The sequence below is a fragment of the Pteropus medius genome, unplaced genomic scaffold, assembly GCF_902729225.1.
Source record: "Pteropus medius unplaced genomic scaffold, Ma_sr-lr_union100, whole genome shotgun sequence".
Lineage (NCBI taxonomy): Eukaryota > Metazoa > Chordata > Mammalia > Chiroptera > Pteropodidae > Pteropus > Pteropus medius.
The window spans coordinates 643,545-667,360 of record NW_024342470.1 but is presented as its reverse complement, the minus strand read 5'-3'; the positions used below and the strand labels follow the sequence as shown (position 1 = coordinate 667,360).

Sequence of the window (23,816 nt, the reverse complement as noted above, 5' to 3'; positions counted from 1 at the left end):
AACCCACAGGGTAGGTAATGTCCCCAAACCCAATGGAATGGGTAATATCACGTTTATTCATATCTGCTTCATTCCACAACGGATTTGGGCTTTCTGTGTCACTCTATTAAAATGGTGAGTAATCACATTGTGTCCATGGAGTAATTCCATTCTACTCAAATGATATGTGTGTTGGGCGGGGAGGATTGGAACAAATTTCTCTTCACTGCTTATGGTCCCAGCCTGAGCTTGGCAGAGTCTGGAAAACAGCTGCAAGCATACAAAGCAAACCCTCTCATGTGACCAACCTGAAAAGACAGAGGCCTCAGCACATGACACAGACTGGCACCACAGCCTGCACTTGTGACCCAAACTAGGCTGAATTGGACACTTGCGTGGGAAAGATTGTGGAGAAGCCCCTCTGGCCAGCACAGCTGCCCTCTATCCCCCATGCCACATGGCATGACTGCTGTGGCAGGGAGTCCCTTGGTCACTATCTGGCTTCCATCCAGATTACAGAATATTTACCAAGGGCCTCAGTGTGTTGGGGATTGTCCACAGTAAACCTAAGCCCAGGCAGCACTCCCTGAAACTGTTAAGCTGAGGGTATGTAGGCAAATATAACCTGAGGAGGTTTGTTTGCTTAGTGTAGTTTTATTGTATTTCAAGCAAGAAGAGAGACTTAGGGGAAGAAGGGAAGACAAGATGAGGCTAGAGTTAGGGTCCTCACCCTCAGGCTGGTTTTCTGGAGGAAGTAGATTTTAAAAGCCATATAGGAAGGTCTTGTGAGAACATGAAAAGTGGCTAAAGAGGCAGATCATTATTTTGAGGATGAAATGATTAATATATTGCTTATAAAATGTTGGATGAACAAACATACATATTTGATGCTTTGGGGGGCAATGAAAAAACTATGGATTTGCAGTATTTTCTAGCTCTGTCTTTCATTTTTCAGCTCTGTTACTTTGAATGGCTCACTTAAGCTCTCCTTATCTCTAAAATGGCAGCTATAAAGACTTCTTCTGCGTACAAGGCTGAAATGAGAATTAAATGATGTACACAGGTGCAAACAGGTTGTAACTGGAAAGTGGTATTCGAATGTTAATGTTTACCTTATTGTTATATCTGCCTAACTTGGTGGAGAGCCAGAGCTAGGGGAGATCAAGATTAAACATCAATAAAAAATAATACTTTAGTTGGGTAGTAAAAATGGAAGACTATCAAAAGGCATCTGTGAAAAGAGGAAAGAGCTTGAGCAAAGGCAAGAGCAGTGAAAAGCCAGGAGTATTAGGGGGTGGCCTACACTTCTTATTGCTTGGGGTGGGGTAGGGTATAATTAAAGTAAATGGTTTAAAAAAAGGGGGGCGGCTGGAAGTAAGCTGGACTGGAATGTGGAAGCCCTTGAGTGCCACGAGGTTTGGATGAGTAATGTAAGTTGTTGAAATTTTCTGAATGACAGACTCTCATCTAACCTCTTAGAAGATCTCTAAGGCTGTAACATCTGGGAGGATGCACATGCATTCCAGCTTTAGACCCTATCCCTGTGTGTGATTAGAGGGATGCAATATTGTAAAGAGGCTGTGGCCTCCATGTCCTGGAGAGCAGCTTCCAAGGCCAAGGTTCTCTCCTTCCCAACTGTAATGCACTACTTTATAGGCTGCTTTCTCTTTGTCTGGAGTTTGTAAATGATCTGGTTTCCATCATTCCAGGCATAGAGCTGCTTTTCTCTGGCGTTGTAATGGATCATGGAGTGACTTCTTGGCCGCCTGGGGAAGAACAAGTTGGGCAGATCCTCCTCACTGATAGTGCCCCGTGGGTCATAGACACAGGTGATGCGATGGGGGCCGTGGCCACCAGAACTATAGACCACATACAGAACCCCACACAAGAGGAATGCAGCTTCAGCGTCCTGGCTTTTGCATGGAGTGTCCCATGAGTGTTCCACTCCCAGTGTGTCAGGCTCAATTTTTGTGAGAACCAAATGACCATAGATGCCTGGCCCTGCGTGAATGGCCCAGAGCCCATGCTCATCCACAGCCAGGTCAATATAAGTTGATGGGGAGTGCTGGTAAACCAGTGCTCGGCCTGCCCCTCCAGGGAGCAGCATTTGATCTTCCACAGTCCTCTTTTGCAGACTGTATTTGATTATCTCATTGAGAGTCCCTTGGTTATGAAAAAATAGGAAACCTTTGTAGATCACTTGGCCTGTTCCCTGCCAGGAATGTGTTAAGATTAGCTTCCGGGGGCCTGGCTTGGTACTATCCTCCATGAGTGCTCGCATGTTTGCAAATTCCCAAACAGTGTTGTTTCTGGATCCAATTAAGAAATAAACCTTTGGAGAGTTGCTGATGGCATCTTTCATCCAAGAGCCATCTGTGTCCATAGTCTTCTTCACTATTTTCAGAGACTTTATGCCCATTAGCATGTTGTCACAGCCTGGCCAAACAGGAGAAAAAGGGGAGGTTACTTTATAAACATGAGATGTCTGTTATTCTCACAGATTGCTTTCTTTTTCCTTCAGTGTCTAGAATAAAGTTATCACACACACATCAATGACAGTTTATGATATGATTCAATGAATCAAAGAATTAAACAAATAAATGGGTCTATGTCAAGGGAGTTACTGTCCAGTTATAAAAGTTGGCATTTTATTCAAGACAGGAAATAAACAGCTATTGGCTGTATCAGAGACCCTCTTTACTCTCTAGAGCTCTTGGGGTTAACACAGTGAGAACGACTTAGAAGTGAAGCTGCCTAATTCAATTCCATTTGCCAAGATTTTATTGGGTATCTACTGTGTTCTTAAGTTTACAATGTTCTCAGAACAGTGCTAAGTATTGAGGGTATAAATAATACTTCTGACATTGCCATGAAAAAAAACATGCCTGAGTTAGGATAAGGACACTTGGAGCAAAACCAAATCACTCCAGTCAAACCCAGCCTAGATAACAAACCCTATCTAACCACAGATCCATGAGAATAAATGATTGTTGTTTTAACTCAGTTTTGGAGTTGTCTGGTCCATAATATTTTTGAAGCAACAGATCTCTTCTCTACTCTATAATAGTCACTCTTTTGATAATCTAAATATATATATTGAGGTATAAGGTATACACACACACACACACACACACACACACGTATATATATAGAGAGAATATATATACACACACACACATGTGTGTGTGCGTGCGTGCATATATATATATATTCTCTCTCTCTATATATATATACGTGTGTGTGTGTATACCTTATACCTCAAAGAGATCATCTTCTGGTGAAGGATTCTGGCCCTTAACACACTAGAACATTGTAAGAGCCCTACTCATCCATTCATTTATTTATTTATGAATGCCTGCATGCAGACATTGGATACCAACAAAAGGCAAGAGACTGAGCTATGAGCTGGGGGTGTAATGGCCTGAGGTGCAGTGATAAATTAGGAGTGGTTTTTGCTTAATAGATACATGAATAACTAGACTATAAAGCTTAAAGTGAAATTTTTACAAAAGGACACAGAATAGAGATATCGTTTGAGGCAGAGACTAATCTGCATTTGAATTGGCCCTTGAAGGATGACATTCTGAGAGAGGTGGAAAGAACATTCCTGACAGTTAACAAAACCACATTTGGGAAAGTCCTCTAAGATTAGTGTTAATAAAGTAGGATACAGTTTAAGTCAATACAAGCTAAGTACTTGATATTGGCCCAAATCATATGCATAAAACAAAGTAGTAGATTGAAACCATCTCTGTGCCTGGAGCCTTGAGGAAGGGGCTAAGGAATATGAATTTTATTCTATAGTCAGAGAGCTACTGAAATTTTTGAACAAGAGGGAGACATGGTCAAGGCTATTCAACAAATTTAATTAAGCTGGCAGTCATATGTATGATGGACACATGGGAGAGAGACCAAAATCAGGGAAACCAATTAGGACAGCATTTCTATAATCCAAACAGGATGATAAGGGTCTAAAGGAGGTGGAGGAAGGTGAAATGAAAAGAGGGGGTTACATTTTTCCATCTCCTCACTGCTATTTCAGACCATTCTTCCACTTTCTTGCAAAATCCCTTCCTTCTTTTGTATCTCACATTATCAAACTCCTAGTCTAAATCACTGACTATTCTCTAGGACACTACCCCATATGCATCAAGAGCCTGAGCACTTCAGCCTCTTCAACTCCATGGTACCTTATGTTCAGACCACTTTAGCAACCCCCTCCCATGGCCAGACCTGGATCCTCTCATCCCCCAGACCTGTTCCGTCCCCATTAGAAATCTAAAACTCTAATATTCTATCCTCTGCAACAACATCTAATCCTTCCATTTCTCACTCCATTGCTCTCGCCTCCTCTGCTCCCTCATGCCCTCCAATCCCTTGACCTCTTTTTGCTCTCAGGCCATCAGCCCTTTCTTGGCCTCAGTGCCTTTCCTGTCCATCCTAGACCTCTGTAATACCTCTGTCACCAGCACCCTCACCCACCAGTCCCTAGTTATTCCACAATATCCACTCTACAAAAATCCCTGGTCCTGGATCAGTTCAAACATCTGTCTCTGCTTTGGAGAGTTGTGTGTTGGTGAAGAAAATTTCATAGTGGAACATATTGGTGTTGCTACACATTAGGGATCTCCAGTCTCAGCTGAGCACTAAATACCATATTGCTTTCCATGGTTAGCCCCGCATCTTCCACACAGCAGCTATCTTAAATCTGCACCCCTCAACTATACCATAATTTCAGCAGATTAATCCTTTGAAAAATAAACACCATTAGACATGAACTCCCTTCACTTCCTTTCCCTAACTTAGAAACTTTTCTTCAGTTGTTTCTACGCTTGTTACCCTTCCACACATCTTAGACGAAGCCATGTCATTCCTCCTGTCCAAGACTAATCCATTCACTTGTGCTCCGGTCTCATCTTTTCCTAGCTTCTTCTAGACTTCTTTGATGAATTATCGCCATTCTGTTATCTTGACTTTCTCCTTCATTACTAGTTCTTTAGCTTGCAAACATCTTGCTTTTATTAAAAAAAAATTCTCCCTCAGTTAAGCACCCTTTTCTACTTACTTCACTATTTCTTTCTGTCATTTTATATAGCTAGATTCTCTTACAGAATAGTTTATACTCTATCTACTTCCTCACCTCCCATTCTTTCTCTTCACCATAATTTCACAGAAACTGCCCTTCATAATGTTACAGTTTATGGCACTTCCTACCTGCAAAATCAGACCTTTTATGTCCATATCTTACTTGATCTTTCTGTAGCATGACATTATCGATCAGTTCTTCCTTCCTGAAGATTTCTTCCTCCTTGATCTTTGTGTCACCACCGTCTCTGTGTGTGTGTCTCCTACTTGTTTCTTCTGTGACTGCTTATGGCAGAGACAATGTCTGTCTGTATTCATCAAATGCCAATTCGTTCTCCTCTTCTCTAGTTACCCATTTGCAGCCCCCTTTGTATTTAGGTTGCACCACTGATCTGTGTTCTGTCTAAGGAGATGTGGACAGAAGTGGTGTAATCCATTTCCACCTTAAATATGCTGCCTTCCACATGACCCTAGAGTCCTGGAATTTTGGGTCAAGATGAGATTAGTTCTACTGGCTAACTCAGGAAAAGTGGGTCATCAGTTCTAATTATGAACTTGTTGTTGGGACTGCCCTAGTAAGCAGTCTATTGTGAGGTGAGCAGTGTCATGGAGGCAGGGAGTGGTGGCCTTACTAGAAAGCATGAGGAACTCTGTGGGTTTCCCTCAAATCCTGATGAGGCCTGTATCAAGAGTAAGAGAAGATGGTCTTAATACAAACATGGAATTCTATAGGCCTCCCTCATTGACTGCTGGAGAGTAAGGTGGTGGAACAATAGTCCAGTGTTTAACAGTCTCTTGAGGAGAAATGGGCACTCTGAGGGCCTCCCTTAAGTCTTTCCAAAGGTTTTGGCATAGGAAGCTGGGGGCCGTCATGTTCTTCTTAATAAATGCTTAGGTTCTCTAGGCCAACTGGAGGTCATCTAGAGTCAGAGGACAAGATACAGGGTGAAGGAAGAGAAACTAGACACAAGGAAGAAAGGCGCACAGCCAGAGAAGTCCCAGAGATTGTGAGGTAAGTAAGCAGTTTAGCAAACTATTCATTACTGACAGCTGTTTGGGTGGAAATTCTACCACATTTCCTTAATTAATCACCTAATATTGGAATACCTTCTCTTCTCTCCTTCAGCTTCCATTATTCCCTCCTCACTCTCATATGAATATCTTACCTCTTATTTCACTGAGAAAATAGGAGCAATCTGAGAACTACATTATGTCCTGCCTAGATTACTGCAATAGTCTCCTATATGGTGGCCACACTTCTGTCCTTGGCTCCCATACTCCATTCCCCACAGCAGCCAAAGGGATCTTTTTAAAATGTAAGTCAGATCATGTCATGTCTGCTCAAAACTCACATCTCCTTCAGAGTAAAACTCAAGTCTTTGCCTTCGAGACCTTATGTGACCCTTCCCTTCACTGCCTCTCTGGCCCTGTCTCCCACAACTCTCCCATCTAGTCCCTTTGGTTCAGCCACACTGGCCTTCTTGCTGTTCCTCACATTGTGACAACCATACTTGTGCCTCAGGAATTTGACACTTTTTGTTCCCTCTGCTTGCAACCCAACTATCTTCTCCAAGATATCTACATGGCTTCCTCCCTTGCTTTCTTCAGGTCTGTACTCAAATACTCCCTGATCATTAAAGCCTTTTATGACCACCTGATAAAGAATGGAACCCTCTTCTCCAGCTCTCCATAACCCCCTTACCCAAGTTAATTTTTCTTCAGAGCACTTATCTTCTATCTGGCATATCATAGTTCGCCCGTTAATATTTATTGCTTCCTTTCCTTCAATAGAATATAAACCTCATGAGGGCATGAGCCTTATCTTGTTATCTGTTTCATTCAGCGCTGTATGTCTTGTCCCTAGGATAGCAACTGTCACATAGGCCAAGATTTGCTAAATGAATGAATGAGTGAATGAATGAATGAGTTTTCCAACCACCAACCTATTGCACCTGAACCCATATTCTCTGCTTTTCCTCCTGCTGTCTACTTTTTCAGTAGCTCTAATCCCTTCTCGCCTACTCAAGGACTTGGCATTTGAAATTATCTCCCTCTTCTGCCTCAGTAGTCTCTCCCTCCCTACTGGATCATTCCCCTTAGTAAACAAACAGAACTTTCTAGTGTGGCCCCATTTCTCTGTTTCACTTTATAATAAAATTCCTTGACAGAGGAGTTTCCACTCCTCCAATTATCCCCTAAGCCACTCTAACAGCTTCAGTTCTCCACTTGTCTAAACTCCCCTGCCCACTCCACTGACTCAGTTCCTGTGAACATCACTGACAATCTCCACGTTGCCACATCTAAGGATCAATTCTCAGTCTTCAATCTACTCAAAGGCTCAGCAAAATTTGAGTACTTGACCACTACCTCCCCTTGAAACTCTTTCTTCTCTTGATTTTGGAGTACCCCTCCTTCGTACTTCCATCGTTCTGGATTTTTTTTCTTGGCATCCTTTGCTGACTCCTTCTTATCTTCCACCTTTAAGTATTCTGTCCTCATATCTCTTCTTTCCTCTTTGTACAATCACTTTCCAAGTCATCTCATTATATCTCATGGCTCTGAATACCATGTAAATTCTAAATAATGGCGAATTCCAAATTTGTATCTGGAACTACATCCTATCTAGGTGTCTACTTAGTCCCACACTCATTTGCCTGACTGCCTGTTTCTACTTAGATATCTTCAAACTTAATCTGTCCAAAGCAGAACTCTTGCTTTTATCCTCCAAACTCTCTTTCTCCCAACTCTTCCTATTTCAGGCAAAAACTATCAACCAAGCTTCTGTCCTAGAAGTCATCCTTGATTCCTTTACCTCCATTTCTCCACCATCAGCAAGTTCTGATAGTAAAATTTACCTTTAAGTTGTGACACTATACTTAAATTAAAATGCTCAGCTACATTTCTCTCACCCTCTTCCCACCTACTCTTCCCTTACACTCCTTGAATTCTCCCCTCTTGCCTAGACCACTGCAATAATCCCCAATTTTACTCCAGCTCACCTATGGTAACTTCTCCACAAAGCAGTAGGAGTGATCTTCTTAAAAACATGAATTATGTGACTGAGCTGCTAAACTCTTTCTCCTATCACTCTAGGAATAATATCCTAACCCTTTACCCTGTCCTAAAGGACCTACATAATATGGCTGCTGCTTGTCTCTGGGACTTTATCCTCTATTCTCCTCCCCATTGTTCACTGTCTTGTGAGTACATTGGCTTTCTTGCTGTTCTGGGAGTATGTCAAGTTTGTTTCTGCCTCAGGGCTCTTGCATTTGTGCTTCTTTCTGCCTGAAGTGTTCTTTTTCTTGATTTTCCCATAGTCTGCCCCTACTCATTCTTCAAATCACAGTTTTAATATCATCTTCTTAAGAGACCTCCTGAGACTACTGCATCTAAATTTAATATGATCTCCTATAGCCTATAGCATCTTATTTCCTTGAGATCACTTATCACATTCTGTAATGTTATCTGTTTTATTTATTAGCTTATTGTTCTTTCCCCCACTACACTGTAAGCTCCACAAAAGCAGGGCCTTTGTCTTCATGTTGACTGTTATACACTACTGCCTAACTCAGTGCTTTCTGGCTTCAATAAATACCCATTGAATTAATGAGGAAAATAGCTTCATTCAAACAGATGTTTTTTAAGAGTCTAAATAGCGCTGCATATCCGGAGTTCTGATCACAGTCCTGTCTTAAGTAAATAATTCGTAAAGTACTCTAAAGCTTTTAAGATACTTTCAAATCCATTATTTCATTTAAAAATCTTACACAAGGTTCTCATTAAGGGAACATATGGTAGGAGCGGGAGTGGGGAGTGGCCTTAGCTGGGAAGAACCAAGTCTCAGGAAGCTCAGTCTTTTCAGTGGTCATGTCATCACTGGCTGTTCCCAGAAGCCCAGAGAACTTGCCTGGCCTCCACTGTGGTCAGGGCCGGACTTTGGGATCAGTTGCCACTATGTGCCCCTGCTGCTGACATGCTTTGCCAGCCTGAGGGGTTACTTCCCTATAGCCTCAGGGTCAACTTTGTCCAGGTTGGCCTGTATTACAGGAAGCTAAACTCTTGGGGAAGGCAGAGAATCCTAGGCCAGTTGGGAACCTATATACCTCAGGAGCAGCTAAGGACAGATCAATCCCCTGCCAGGTTGAGCTTGGGGGCTACTGGCTGTGGCATGGAAGAGGGAGGAGTGGGCTGCCCTGATCTCTACCAGGGCCCAGTAAACCTTTTTTCAGTTTCACAAGTACAGTCTGTCTCATGTGAATGCTCTGCTCTTCCCACATTCTCTGGTGATCACAGAGGATGAATGAATGAGGGTTTAAACCTGTAAGTGATCACAGATCGCTTTAATATGGAAGAGGAGGGCTACAAGAGAAGCGCAGAAACAGTTCCCTATGGAAGAACAAGCACAAAGACTTGAGAGGTTAATACACATCTACAAATATATACAATGTGCTTGGTACTGTGATAGATACTTTATTTCGTTAACTTATCCAGTTCTCACAATAGGCCTAAATAGTAGATATTTTAATCTCCATTTCCCAAGTGAAAAATAAAAATATTAAGGCTTGATTAAGTTACTGGGATTGGCCACACAGCCATGGATCCTCTGAGCTCAGTTTGAGCCAGGAGGCAGGGCCAGCCAGGATACCTCTAGCCAGCCCTGGGGACATGGTGGATGGGTGTGTATATGTGTGGTGGTAAGGGGTGGATAGTGGGTGAGTCTGGGTGTGCCTACAGAGCGATGGGTAAGGGCCATGGACTCCCTAAGACCTAATCACAGGGTGATATATTTGCCTTGATGAAAAAGCCCCAGCCTGTCTATCCTTCTGGGAGGAAACTCAGCATGCTTGCAGCCCAGCTGTGGAGAGACACTATGTCTAAGAACAAGGTATGTTCAATGTCTCACCTATAGGAAAATGTTCATTCAAAATACAGCGAAATATCAAATGTCCACTGTAACTAAAAAAATTTTTTTAAATAGAGCAGAAACTAACACAAACATTCTTCTTTCTCCTATATCTCCTTTCTAATTCAGAGTCTTTGGAGAAATAGCAAAACAAGAGAGTGTTGATAGATGATTTCAATCCGTGAAACACAGTTCTGGGGAAAAAAAACAAAGCAGAATTTTCCCCATGTGTTCCCTTCTGCTTATCCTATCCCTTCTTTAATAGAGGGAACCTGGGACTGAGACTCAGACCTGAGTGATCTGAACTTGGTCTCTGGTTCTCTGTGTCTCCTTAAAAGTCCCTTTGTCAATCCAGCCTTAGCTTTCACAGCTGTAAAATGAGGGTTTTAGGCTGGATGCTCTCTATAGTTTTTTCACGGTATGTACTTTTTAGTTTTCATAAATTCTTCTTCTTTTGAAATCTGGGGAGAATACACTTCCAGCGTTTGAGTAAAATGGTAAGTTAAGACTCCCTGCTGTTCTTCTCCTGAGAAGAGATAATTAACAGGAGGAAAAGGAAGGAAAGGAAATAAATTTAAAACCTTTGAGTCCAGCCAAGATGCAAATGATTTAACAGACACAATGACATGCATGGTTCCACCTGCAAACCAGAGAATGAAGAAAAAAAAAAAACCTGTGATTTTCCCCTCAGGCAAAATTGCAAACAAGCAATTAGGATAGATTTTGGTCCAAGGCCTCACAGTGAATTCACATACAAAGATCACTTATTTGAATTTTAAAAATATATATTTTCTCCCTTATTTAATAGCAACACTCCCTAAACCTGGTGAGACTTGTCCCTCTCTAGGGGAGTGACTCAATAGTAGTTATGTTTTAAAAACACAGTCTCAATGTTAGTAAAGAATGGATGGGGTGGCGAGGAGTGGAAGGAGTGGGGGAAGTGGGGGTGGGGGTAGAGATAGGAGAGAGGGACACAGAGAGATGGGTAGAGAGTCTATAATTATAATCTAGATGAGAGATATCTAAATAGTGATGGGCATGAAAAGAGAAACCAGGTTTTAGCAATAAACCAGACTCAAGGATGGAGTGACAGAATGCATGAGATAGTGACAGAGAAGGGAGGGCAGGTTTGCTTGGGAAGAACAGTGATGAATTCATTGAAAAGAGAATTCCTGCAAAGCCACGAAAGTTTTGACTGCTTCATGAAATTCTCTGTTGTGAAACTTGACTTTTTCAACCACCTGAACTATATTCATGTTAATAAACATTTGTCTATGCCTATCAAGTGACAGGTATAATGTTAGACACAGGGATGACAAAAATGACAGCTCTCAGACAAGTAGTCCATTATAAAGCTTCAAGCTATTATAATAAAATTGTCAACATGGACAAATTATTCTATAAATCGGGACCGTTTCATGCTTTTTGCCCATAGGATAAGTTTCAGACATCTCAACATGGCACTTCAGGTCCTTCGTTTGACCTCCTCTTTTGTCACTTCTTCACCACACTGGACTGGTCACTAGTCACCAGACTTGCCATGGCCTCTCACAAATTTTAGACTTTGCCCATACTTTTCCTTAGCTCGCTTTCTCTAAATTGGTATCCTTCATCTTTCAAAAAAAATTCTGACTCCTTCAGAGCAGTTGATTGTTCCTTCTGTGTCCAAAGCATCCTGTGCAGCCCCCTCTTCCAGGGCAGTTAGCATCCTGAATTGGAATTGCTCATTTACTTTGTTTCCTCTCAAGCACTTTAGACAGGGACTGTGTCTTATTTGTCATTTTATCCACAGTGCTTGGGATACAATACATAGCTCCTTCCTATACAATCTCTTGCTGCTTACCATCCAAATTCAGGAATTAATTTGATTTAGATAATGCAGTATTAGTTAGTGTCCAAACTTGCTATTCCAACTCATGTTAGAAATCAAATCAATTCAAATAGCAAAAGGTATATGTAGACATTAGCAGGTGCTATTTCAGTGTCTGTGTGCCTGGGTGGATGAATGGCAGAAAGACAGGAAGACTGGCTTGTATGAAATGGTACTCAGCGAGCCATAGGAGGATTCGGCTTTGCAGAGCTGTGAATCCAGGGCTTAAACAGGGCCTGGATTACAATAAATTCACCAAAACCAATGTATAGAATTATACAGAACTCTTTAGTAAATCCATATCAGGGAGTTTTCTAGGTTTCCAGCACCCAGTACGGAGCTCTGACAGCTTGCCTTTATCGGTGATTAGCAATAGATGGTGAGGAAGAAAACAGATGATGCATAGCTGGTTGCTTGTATGGCCGTGCGCTGCTCGATGACGTTGAACTGAGAACTTCGGGGGAGTGCATGAAGCTGAAAGATGTGTGAGCATGAGTTTATCCCGCATCCACTGTCGGGTCCCTATGGTTGGAGTCCAACACAGCCAATCTCCTTCAGATGCTTCCTTTCAGAAAAGGCCAGCTCTCCATAACCCCTTTACCTTAGCTGATTTTCCTCCATAGTATTCTATCTTCTACTGACATGTTATAAATTTATCTGTTAACATATAGTTATTGTTTGATTCTCCTCAATACGATGTAAACCCCATGAGGGCAGGGCTTTGCTAGATTACAGAAATTAGAATACAGAAATTATAATGTGTGCCAGATGCTGTTGTAGACTGCTGTCCTACAACAGCATCTGGCACATATTATAATTTCTGTATTCTAATTATGAATAAGGTAAATACCAATAGATATAATCCATGCCAACAAAATTCTTTGGGGTCCTGAATAATTTTTTTAAAATGTAAAGGGCTCCTGAAGCTAAAAGTTTGAAAATGCTGTCCCAGAGGGTGCAGCTGGCCAACACTCATGGGAAGCAAAGTGTGGGAGTGGGCAAGTCTTCGGCGGGGTTCTGGTCAGACAGCTCCATTTTGTATCAATTATCCAACTGTGGCAAAATTTAGGCATTCCAAGGTTATAATTATCAACTTCTTGTTTTTATTTATTTTTCATTTAAAAATTGAGCTGGTTTTTTGTCTGGGGCTTTTTGCGTAGTGTGTGGGTATGTGTTTCCTGTAATATTCTTAACTAAGAAGGAAGGAAATGTTCTCAATTTCTATGTGTGGTACTGCCATTCTCCCATTTGCCTGATTAGAAAACAAAGTCATTTGGAAATTAATTGCACCATGGACTCTTCCTGTGAGATAAACCTCACTCATCCTGTTCTGCCATCCTTTCCCAAAGTCTAGGGCCTGCTCTCCGGAATCTGAACTTTGCACCAGCCCTCTCACTGGTTCTTCAATCTCATCTCAAAACCATCAATCTCACTAATGCCCGATTCACCACTTTCATATAGAAATTTGCATATTTAAAAGCCTATTTTGATTACTGCCTGTCTTCGGGAGTGTCAAGACCAAAAGCCTTGTTAGATACTATTAGAGGTTCTAGTGGAAAGTTGGGCTCAAGAGCCAGGCTTGGAACTTGCTTTGCCCAAAAGAATTTGGTAAAAGCGACCAGACCTTTGTGTACTTGTGCCCCGCTTCTCAGATGTCTGTCCCCATCATTAGAACAAGCCTAGATTTGCCTTCTAAAAGATCAGACCACATGGAGGAGATCCAAGCTATCTCAGCTGAGGCCATCCTCAACCAGCCATCCCCTAGGCAAGATGCCACTAGGGAAACCAGCTGAGAGCACCCAAGCCTGGCCCAGACCAACGAAACTGCCAGCTGCCCTGTAGACTCCTTAGAAATAATCAGTGATTATTTTTTTAACCACTCAGTTTCAGAGTGGTTTGTTAAACAGCATTACTGTGGCGACAGATAACTGACACAGGGTGAGGGTGAGGGGATGGTGAGCAGAAATGAAGGCTGAGATGAATCTAGTATGTCTCAGGGTGGTGCGTACACTGGATATAGCAGAAATGTGGGAGAAAGATGGGGCTCCATGAAACACTCTGAGACATGGTTTCTTCATCTGAAAGGAAGTCATAATGGTATCTACCTAGCAGCATTATTGCCGTGGGTGGGCTTGGACAAGATAACAGATAAAAGGGCTTAATGCAATCTCTGGAAAATAGTTGCCTCCACTTTATAATAAACTACTCCTCAAGGTCAGAAAATATTGACTTCTACTCCATTCCAGGCACTGCGATAGACTTAAGAAACACGGCATGCATAATGCAGGGACGCATGAAGTATGCTTTATGTTTTCAGAATAGCAGATCAGACACAGCATAGAGCATTAGGTAGATGGAGATAGGCAGTAGTGGCACAAGACAAAGTCGAGAAATATTCAAAGTTGCTGTGTTCAGTTGTTGGCTTGTTATCTACTTTTACAAGAAAAGTAAATACAATAAATATAGTACATATAATGTCCCCGGTTTCTATTCAATCAGCAGGTATTAGTTTCATAGAGAATAACAAAAATTACTTTTAAAAAGCTAGGTTGGGGTCAGGTTGTAAGGGATTCCTTTATGTTATTTTATGGAGTTTCTTTAGCCCATAGGTTTCAGTTGCCATCAAAAATTGATAAAGCAAAGATGCACTAATTGTAGCAAGATGACCCTAGTGGCAATATGGGAAGAAACCCTGGAACAGCAAGAAACAGACAGCTGGAAGATCAGTTAGGAGACTCTTGCAGTAATCAAGACCAGAGATGATGAGAGAGCTGTTGCAGATGAAAAAAAATAAATTTGAGAGATATTCAGAAGGAAGAATCTACTAGATATGGTGACTGGCCAGACAAGGACCAAAGAGATGCCCCTGAGATTTCTAGCACAGAAATGTAGGAGCCTTTCTGTTAAGTGAAAGAATAGAGAGGAAAGGAAAGGAGTATTGTAGTTTAAGAGTTAATCAAGAAAACTCAGGGAATTAAAAACCAAGAAGGTAGGGGAAGAAAATTGACCTTTCTAGGCCAGGGTTTAAAAGAATAATTTAAATGAAACTGTCTGTGGGTAGGAATCATCATCAAACAGCAACCAAGAGAATTGACGTGGTCTTCATGTGTGTCCCACAGCAAGATCGGAAGCAGTTGGGCCTGGTAGGTGCAGCCATCGAGTTTCAGAACAGAGGCTGCCTACCTTGAGTGCCTCTGTGACAGGCCTGAGGATGACCTCCATGCCTCCAGTCTCTCGCTCCTGTGTGCACTCAGCCTCCCTTACTGCAGTCCATTCTATGTACTATGGCCAGAATGACCTTTCTAAAACCTCCGTCTGAGCCCTGACATTCCCATTCTTACCACTAACCAGCAGGACAGCATGACGAGAGAGATGGATGGCAGGAGTCAGCCTGTCGTGGTTTGAATCCCAGCTCTGGCACCAATTAGCTATGAGACTTCGGATAATTGCTTATCCTCTCAGTACACCAATTTCCTCACATATAAATGGGAGATAATTATAATGCCTATCTCATAGGGCTGTTGTGAGAATTAGATGATATAATCCAATAAGATATATAAAATTCTTAAAGATTACGTGGTACATTAGAAACACTCAATAAATATTAGCTGTTATTATTCATATTATTTTTACTCTTCACGGCTCGAATGTGTGAACTGGCTTAGCACAGAAGAGCTTAGCTCTTGTCTGGTTTTTTCATCTCTTCTCCATGACTTCCTCCTTCACCTGAGCTCTACTGATCACTAAGCCCTATTTGGCCTTTGCGCCTCCACATGCTGTTCCATTTGCTTACTTGAAGCGCTCTTTATTCACCATTTGATTGGTTCTTTTCCATTACTAAAACTCAGATTGAGGGTTACTTTCCAGATTCCACAGTCCTCCCTTCCTTAATTGCTTAATATCTTCCCCTTGTCCTTCTGTGACATCCTCCATCAGAACAGTCGCCCTCCACCTGTTATCCTGGGTTCATTTAGATGGCTTCCCCGCTTGACTGTAAGCTTTTTGAGGGCAAGGATGTTATCCTATTCAGTGTTTCAGGTGTACTGCCTGGCATGATGCCAACATATACCTGGAATTCAGTCAGACATTTGTTGAATGAATGAACAAATGAGTTATAGAGAGAATAAATGGATGTTCACTCCCCCTGGAACCAAACGCCATAAGCTAGAACAACTTTGGGATCTTCTGTTAGTATCCATAGTGACTAGAGGTGCCCTTGTACACTCTAACCCTTCCAGGTGGATAAACAAAGGAAATGCTGTGTACATGGGCCTTTCTGGACCCAGCACAGTGACCTATTGTACTCTCCAGGAGACAGCACAGGGTAAGCTGTATACTTACCTCCAGCATTGATGGCCCATGAATGCAGCAACTTCTGGATGGAGAATGTGTAAGAGTGTGTGTGAGTGTCCACACACATATGCACATGCACCTACAAGCACTCTCGTACTGTCTTATGCTCCTATTTGTGTATATGTTCTCAATTCTCTCCTTTGTGGTAAATATATTGGTTGCAAATATATTTAATATTTTGTTCCGCTCATCACAAACTAATGGACGCTGGGAGTTGGTTCACAGATATATTTAATTTGGCTTTCAGTGGGTTTTTTATTTGCTTCTTTGTTTGTTTTATATTTTGTTTTATTTTTAATGGCTTTGAATATGAGGCATGTACATTTATTACCTGAGTGGATCCTACAGGCATTTAAATTTGGAGCACAGACTTTCTTCTTCCAAATATGATCTAACAAAAGATATGAGTTATTTAATTCAGCAGGGAGAGGGTTACTTGAAGTAATTTGCATGCACCCTTGTAATAAAAGGAGCTGGACTAAATAAAACAGGAAATAAAATAAAATCTGCTATAATGTCTTGTTTTGACTGCTTTGAGAATTTTTCTTCACAAGCTATTTACAAGTTAAAAAGAGGTTAATACTCTTATCCACACGAGAATGCAGGCTGGGGAATGGGACTTTTAGTGAGATAAGTTCCCAATCTGGGTATCCGAGGCAGTGGTGTTTTGCCATAAATTGTCAAGTACAATACAAAATATCTTCATATGAATAAGAATTAAAGAATCAAAACCAGGGAATGATTTTTTAAATATAAAATTGTATTCAAATAACTTTCACCCATTGCATTCTAAAGTGTGTGTGTGTGTGTGTGTGTGTGTGTGTGTGTGTGTGTGTGTAGGCACACACATGTGCATGTGAAAGAGGGAGGAGGGAGAAAGAGAGGGGGTATGAATGTGTGTTAGAATTAAGATTCTAAGAATTTTATGTAACCCCCAAACATCCCTGGGATTGTGGGCCTCATGTGAACATCTTTGGGGATCTTCTCTAATTCAAAGTTGAAGATAAGAACAACTCTATAGGGAATGGCTTAATTACAGAGCAACACTATCTTATTAATTATCCCCAGTATCTGGCCCTTCAGAGTTGCCCAAGAAACATTCCTAGAATAAATAAAAATCATTTAGACTGATGTTAGAATTTTCTGGACATCTCTTGAGATATAAGGTTGAATTTTCTAAGGAAGTTGCATTATTCCCTTCTTGCAGGTTTTCTGAAGAAACTTTCAAAGACAGAGTGCATGTATGAATGAAACCCTGTGATGTGACCTCTGGCAACCCCTCCCTATCCCACAATCCCAGGGTGTTTGCCCATACAAGACTGCTGACTTGAGTCTAAAGATTTTAGTGGAAGTTCTACAGCTGGCTCAGTCTCTGCAGGCCAAGGTTAGAAGAGAGAAAGGTGGGAGACTTGTAGGAACAGGGTGAATACAGATAATTAGTAGCACCAGCTGGGCCTAGCAGAATAGGGCAACTTGGTTGGCAGAATTTTAAGATGGCCCCCAAGATTCCTATCCCCTGGTAAACACACCCTACATAATCGCCTCCCCTTGATTGAGGGCAGGACCTGGCAATAAGATAGAATAACACTCCTTGACTAGATTACATTATGAGTTAAAGCTGAAAGGATTTTGCAGCTATAATTAAGGTCCCAAATCAGTTGACTCTGAGTTAATCAAAATAAAAATTATCATGAGTGGGCCTGCCTTAAATTAGATAAAAATTCTTAAAAGAGGGACTGTGCACTTCCTGAAGAGAAGCACTCTCCTGGTCTTGAAGCAGCAACAGCCACTTTGTGAGCTGCCTATGGAGAGGGGTGGCTTCTAGAAGCTGAGGGCCTAGGTCTTACAACCACTAGAAAGTGAATTCTGCCAACAACCTTGGTGAGCTTGAAAGAAAACCCTGAGCTTCAGGTGAGAATGTAGCCCAATCAACACCTTGACCTTGAACAAAGGGTCCAGCTAAGTTGTGCCTGGATTCCTGAACCACAGAGACTCTGACATAATAAATGTGTACTGTTTTAAGCTGCCTAATTGGTGCTAATTTGTAACACAGCATTAGAATACTAAGATAGATATAGTTATTAACAGAAATGGCAAAAAAGTGGGAGATGGGCACAGTGTGTAAAATTCGAAACAGTGCAGGGCAGGGAAACAAACTGGCATCCCAAAGTCTCTCTCTGGGCAGAGAGCCTCTGAAAATAACAGGCCAAGGAGCACTAATCATATGCTTGTGATCGTTTACAGGTTTGTCTTTCTCCATCTAAACTCCGAGGGTCCTGCCATCAGCATCTCTGCTATAGATAATTTTTGCAGCCTCCTCCATGAGAGGCCCTTAGCAATGCAGGAATTAAGATGTTAATATGTTCATGGTCTCATTGGGGAATCAAATACACACAGATGTGTGTGGTTGGAAGTGTCAGTGCTCCCTTGGAGGATGGAATGAAATGAACCGATCTGCCTAGAGGTGGAGGGAGGTCTTCATGCAGAATCTGCAGCATTTTTGAGTTATAATAGATGGGTAGAAAAAACAATATTTATGTTTTTAAATGCAACTGCATACAGGTAAGTTATGAGAGTAGAAGAAGCTGGGGGTGAGCTTGGGCCACTTTGTGAAGGCCTTCCCCCATGAAAAAGGCTAAGAGATTCAAATGAATTTTTTTTTGTTGCTGGTAACTGATGGTGAATGACATATATACATACATACATACATACTAAAATTCTACCCAGAGGAGTAGTATGATCCATTTTGTGTTGTGGGAAGGTCTGCATGATAGCAGTTGAATTGTAGGAGGTAAGACCAGAAGTAAAGAAGCAGTAGGAAAGCTAGTGCAGGATGTAGCACGTTCTACTCACTCCTCCATCCCTACTGTGTAGCACAGGGCCCATCCAACAGTGGAGGGCAAAATGTGGTTGCTAATCACAAACCAACAAATCACCAAATAAGAATCCCAGAGGCAACTGTCATGAAAAGAGCAATCTCTGGAAAGTTAAAAGAGAAATTATCACTCACCCCGGAGCTGGGAGTGGGAATATTTCAGGCCTCAGGTGTCTGAGGGATAAGGCAGAGGATGAGGGTTGAACAAGCAGCAAGTCCAAACTCAGGACCTCTGTTGAGCTTGAGCTAGAGTGGAAAGGGGCAACCTCAAGGCCTGAGGGGCTTAGGGTGTTCAGGGACCAGGAGCAGCTCAGGGATCCAATCCAGTACAACCGTTCAGGCTTGGGGTCCTGCCTGAACCCTGGCATGAAAGTTCAGGCATATTCTAGCTTGGGCCACCTTAGCACCCAATTCTCCCCATCAGCTTTTTAGACAGCCTCCAATTGATCATCTGCTGGCTCATCCTTGCCCTTTCATCCTTCCCTCACCACATGCTTAGCCCCAGTTGCTTCTTCTGCAGATGATTCATCTCAAGACAGTGTCAGGGCCACAAAGGATCACTCACTTGACCAACTCAATCAATTGCTTTCTGTCATAGATAAGGCACCCTCCTCTCTGCCTTCTGACCCAGAGATAAGATCTTCTCTTTGCTTTCAAAGCCTAATAGCCCCTCTGTCTGTGCTGATAATCTCTCCATCCATTCACTCATTTATTCACTTGGTTATTTACTGACAAATGTTCGATGAACATAAACACTATTCTAGGTACTGGGACACAGCATTGAATATGAAATGCAGGACCTAGGCTCTCATAAAGATGACATTCTAAATGCAGAGGCAGAAAACAAGCAGTGAGCAAATAAGTAAACTAGAAGATTTCAGAGTAATAATTACTCCCTCCACCCGCACCCCACCCTCCCCCCACCAAATGTAGAGTAATAGGAGCTCTAAAACTCCTCTTTGGTTTCCTATCTCAACATATTTCAGACCAACCACCCCATTGCCTAAGCCAAAAACCCAGGAAGCATCCTGGATGTGTCCTCGCTCACTTCACTTTTAATGATCAGTCACCAAGCCATGTGGATTCCAACTCTTAGTGGCTCTCAAATCCATCTGCTCTTCTCCATCTCACCTACACTTAATGCAGACTCCACCACTTGTTGCCCAAATTACTGCAGTATCCCCCTGACTGGGTCTCCTTCTCTAGTCTTTCCCTCTCCCTTCATGTCATGCCCCTGCTTAAAATTTTTCAGTGGTTCTCTATAGTTTCCCAAGTTAAGTCCAACCCCGTTAACTTAGCATGCAAGGTCTTTCGTTATCTAGATCCTGCTGAACTCTTCAATCTTGCTCTCCTATACGCACCTGCCCCATAGAGGTCTACTCAGCCATATCTGCAGGTCTCTACATGTCAAAGTGTTACATATTCTCATGCCTTTGACATGTTATGCCGTCATTTTTTTTTCACCTTGTAGCACCTTATTTATATTTATATAGATTGACTGGGAGAATAGTCATAACAATAACACTGATCATGATAACAGCATTCAGAATGGAGTGCAGGGCTCTCTGGCCCACGGTCTCGGTGTCTTCTGTGAATGGGGTATAGATTAGCTGCCCATCATTCCAGGTGTGTGCTCTGCACATTCTTCTCTGATTTCTTTGTTCAAAACTCAGATCCATTGTCACCTCATTTAAGAAGACCTATGGAGTTCTTATAAGAATTACATTGAAAAGATATTTGGAACCCTTAACACAACGATGGCACTCAGCTTATGTCTTATGTCCCTGACGGAGTTTTTCAAATTTGGAGCAGCTTTAATTAGTCTATAAACAAAGTTTTCCTGTTTGTAGTAAAACTATCTCAGAATACAGACTCTGAGCCAGTCTCCCTCACTGTTTTAATAAAGTGAACTCATGCATAGGACATTTTCCTTCTCTTGTATGTTTTTTGTTGCTTGATACTTGTTATTATATTTGAGTTCCTAAACATTTTTCTTAATGGCTTGAAAGTGATTCCGATGGATCACAAGATAGGAGACAAACTCCCTGGATATCACCATCCCAACAGCACGCACAATAATAATTCACTGTAGTCTCCAGGCCTGAGGGTTGGCTGCTGCCTGGCATATCTGCAGCCTCTCCCTATTCTCAGAGCACTGTCACTCTCCCTGAAAGGATCTGGGACCACTTGCCTCTGCCAAACCAAGGTCTATCAGAAGATGCCCTTCTTGGGCTGACCTCTGACACCGTTGCCCTGACCTTCTATGCGACCTTTAGGAACTCCCTGTGAAAGGAAAAACTGTTCTCTGAGAATGGATTTTCCTTTGGACACCTGTTCCCTGCTAAGATTTCCCTCCCAGCATGGGCACACATCCAGCTCTTTCTCTGATTCTCGGGCAGACTCGTCCTGCACCAAGTCTCTGAGTGACAGTCCCTAGAAGAGTATAAAAGACAAAGCTCTCTTACTTGCATTCAGCAGAGTCTGGATCTTTTTTTCTTCTTCGGCATCTTGGACTAGCTTTTCTGCCAGCATTTTGTCCTCTGATTCTATGCACACGTCAGCTGCTCGCAGGTACTCTAGATAGTCAATCTCCCGCTGGGCACGTTCGACTCTCATTGCCAAGTTGTCCACTGCACTCTTATATTCACTTGTGTGGGTCTGACATCTTCCCAGCATAGCAGATATGTTTTTTGAGAACTCACGGAAGTCTTGAATGTATGCCCTTGTCTCTTGGGTACATTTTTCCAGTCCTTGCTTCGGTCAGAAAACAAATTGCCAAATTATTGATAGTTACTGAAATTACAATTTTTTATAGTAATAAAATAGCTATCATCCATAAAGATTTTAAAAGTAAAAATAACCAAAAAGGGGGGAAATAAAAATCACCCACAATTTTTTAACTCAAAATACTATTATTGATACTTAGAATGTATCATTTTTTAAGAGTTTGCATGCATTTATTCATACATATATAAATATATTTCTTAAAATGTTGAGTAACTCTGTGCTAAACGTAATGATTGAACCTAATTCTGGCACTTTTAAGGAGGTGAGACGGGGGAGGAAGTGTCTGAGGAGATAGCAAGTAAAGAAGCAGCAAGAGGCCCCTGGCTTGAGAGCATTTCATTCACCACCTCTAGGCCTCAGCATGTTAGCTGGACAACATTAGACAATGTGTTTGGCCACTCTGTGGAATTATTTAACCCTGACTGTAACTAGATGACCAAATAACTTGGACTTTAAGATTTTTCAGGAAAATATTGAAAATAAATATTGGAGATAAGAGTGTCTTTGAAAGAAGATAAATATTTTATCAAAATTTAACTTATACAAAAGCAAGGCAATTAAGTATGAAATAGTCAATGTCAACACCAGGGTTGTGTCAAAGGCTAGGGCAGAGGGTTATATTTGTCCACGGGAGCCAGTTCGTGCAGGAAAAGTTTTGGGTTTTGCAAATTTTAATGAAACTGTAGCTGCAACATATGAGAAGAGGGCCCAAACACTTCTTCTCTGTTTAACATTGCTGAAATCTGCTCATTTCTAAATCCAAATCCAGTTTGGCAAAAGCTAAGACTGCTTCTTGGTCCAATAATATCGTGACTTTTTATAGTGACCTAATGATTTCTCAGAAAAAGACAAAAAGAAAAGCTAAAATTGGCCATCATCCTGATATAGTAAAAATGAAGAAAAGTGACCAAATTTTTAAGTTTTTGTATTTTAAAAATTGAACTCTGAATAACATTTTGGACATTTACCAGCATGTCAGGCAACGTTCTAAGCATGGATCAATTTACTAAATCTTCAGAATAGCTTTAGGAGGTAAATTCAATTTTCATCCCCATTTTACAGATGAGAAAAACTGCACAGAGGGAAGCCCTGCTCAAAGTCCAGGAATGGTGCAGTCTGGACTCTGGTGCTCAAAACCACTGGAATATAAAAAATTTTAAGTGTAACTTAACCAATATTTATCATTTATTACTGCAGTAAATGCATCCCAGTAGATAGGAAAGCATAGGTAACATAAGGTGACTTCCAGGAGGCATGTTCCAGTATCAGGCGCACAGATGCCACCTACCTCCAAGACTCGAAAGCGCTGGTAGATGTAGTGAACCATGGCTGGGTCCTGAGCACACTGTGGTGGGGGCAGAAAAGCTGCAAGGAACAGAACCAGGAAAGCAGAAGCTTGCTGAAGGGCCAGCATTGTTCTGCAAACCGCCCGGGGGTGAAATCTCCTAGGTTGTGCCTCTCAAAGAAGACTCAAGAGTCCAGGTGGTGATCTCCTGCTTTCTAGTCGTTGCTGTGAAAATCCTCTAAAAACAGCACGAGAACAAAGTCCTCTTGTTCCACCAGATGCGTGACCTCGCTTTCCGAGCCCAGCTGTGATCAAGCCCAGCTGTGGGCGAGCCAGTCCCTGGAGGCCTTGCCGGGTAGATAGACCCAGGGTAGGGAGCTTCCTGGGTCTCACGTCTGTTGGCATCACCCCAGACACACAATGACCTTCCCCCAGGCTAGTGGCTGCACCCTGCTTCTAGGCCTGGGTGAGTGTGCATGGCGGTGGGGGGAGGGGGGACAGGGAGGGCTTTTCCCCTCTCCCCAGCTCTTTCCTTTTTACTTTTGCTTTCCTCCTCCTGCAGTCCAATCACAGGCCTGACCCAACACACACCACCCCCAACTTCTCTGAGTTGAAATCTCAGCTTTGGTTCTGGCAAAAATTCCCAGGATCCTCTTCCTAGTAGTCCTTTTGGGAGACC

The 23,816-nt window shown here is 42.0% G+C and overlaps 1 protein-coding gene across 1 annotated transcript; it reads right to left on the bottom strand.

Annotated features, from left to right (window-relative positions):
• Positions 1-15: 15 nt before the first annotated feature.
• On the bottom strand, positions 16-23,816 carry OLFML1 (olfactomedin like 1). The gene is made up of 3 exons (XM_039863476.1): positions 23,141-23,816; positions 21,531-21,819; positions 16-2,415 (listed from the first exon to the last, which is right to left on the bottom strand). Exons 1-3 carry the CDS (start codon positions 23,264-23,266, stop codon positions 1,625-1,627), a joined length of 1,206 nt encoding a protein of 401 aa, XP_039719410.1. The 5' UTR covers positions 23,267-23,816; the 3' UTR covers positions 16-1,624.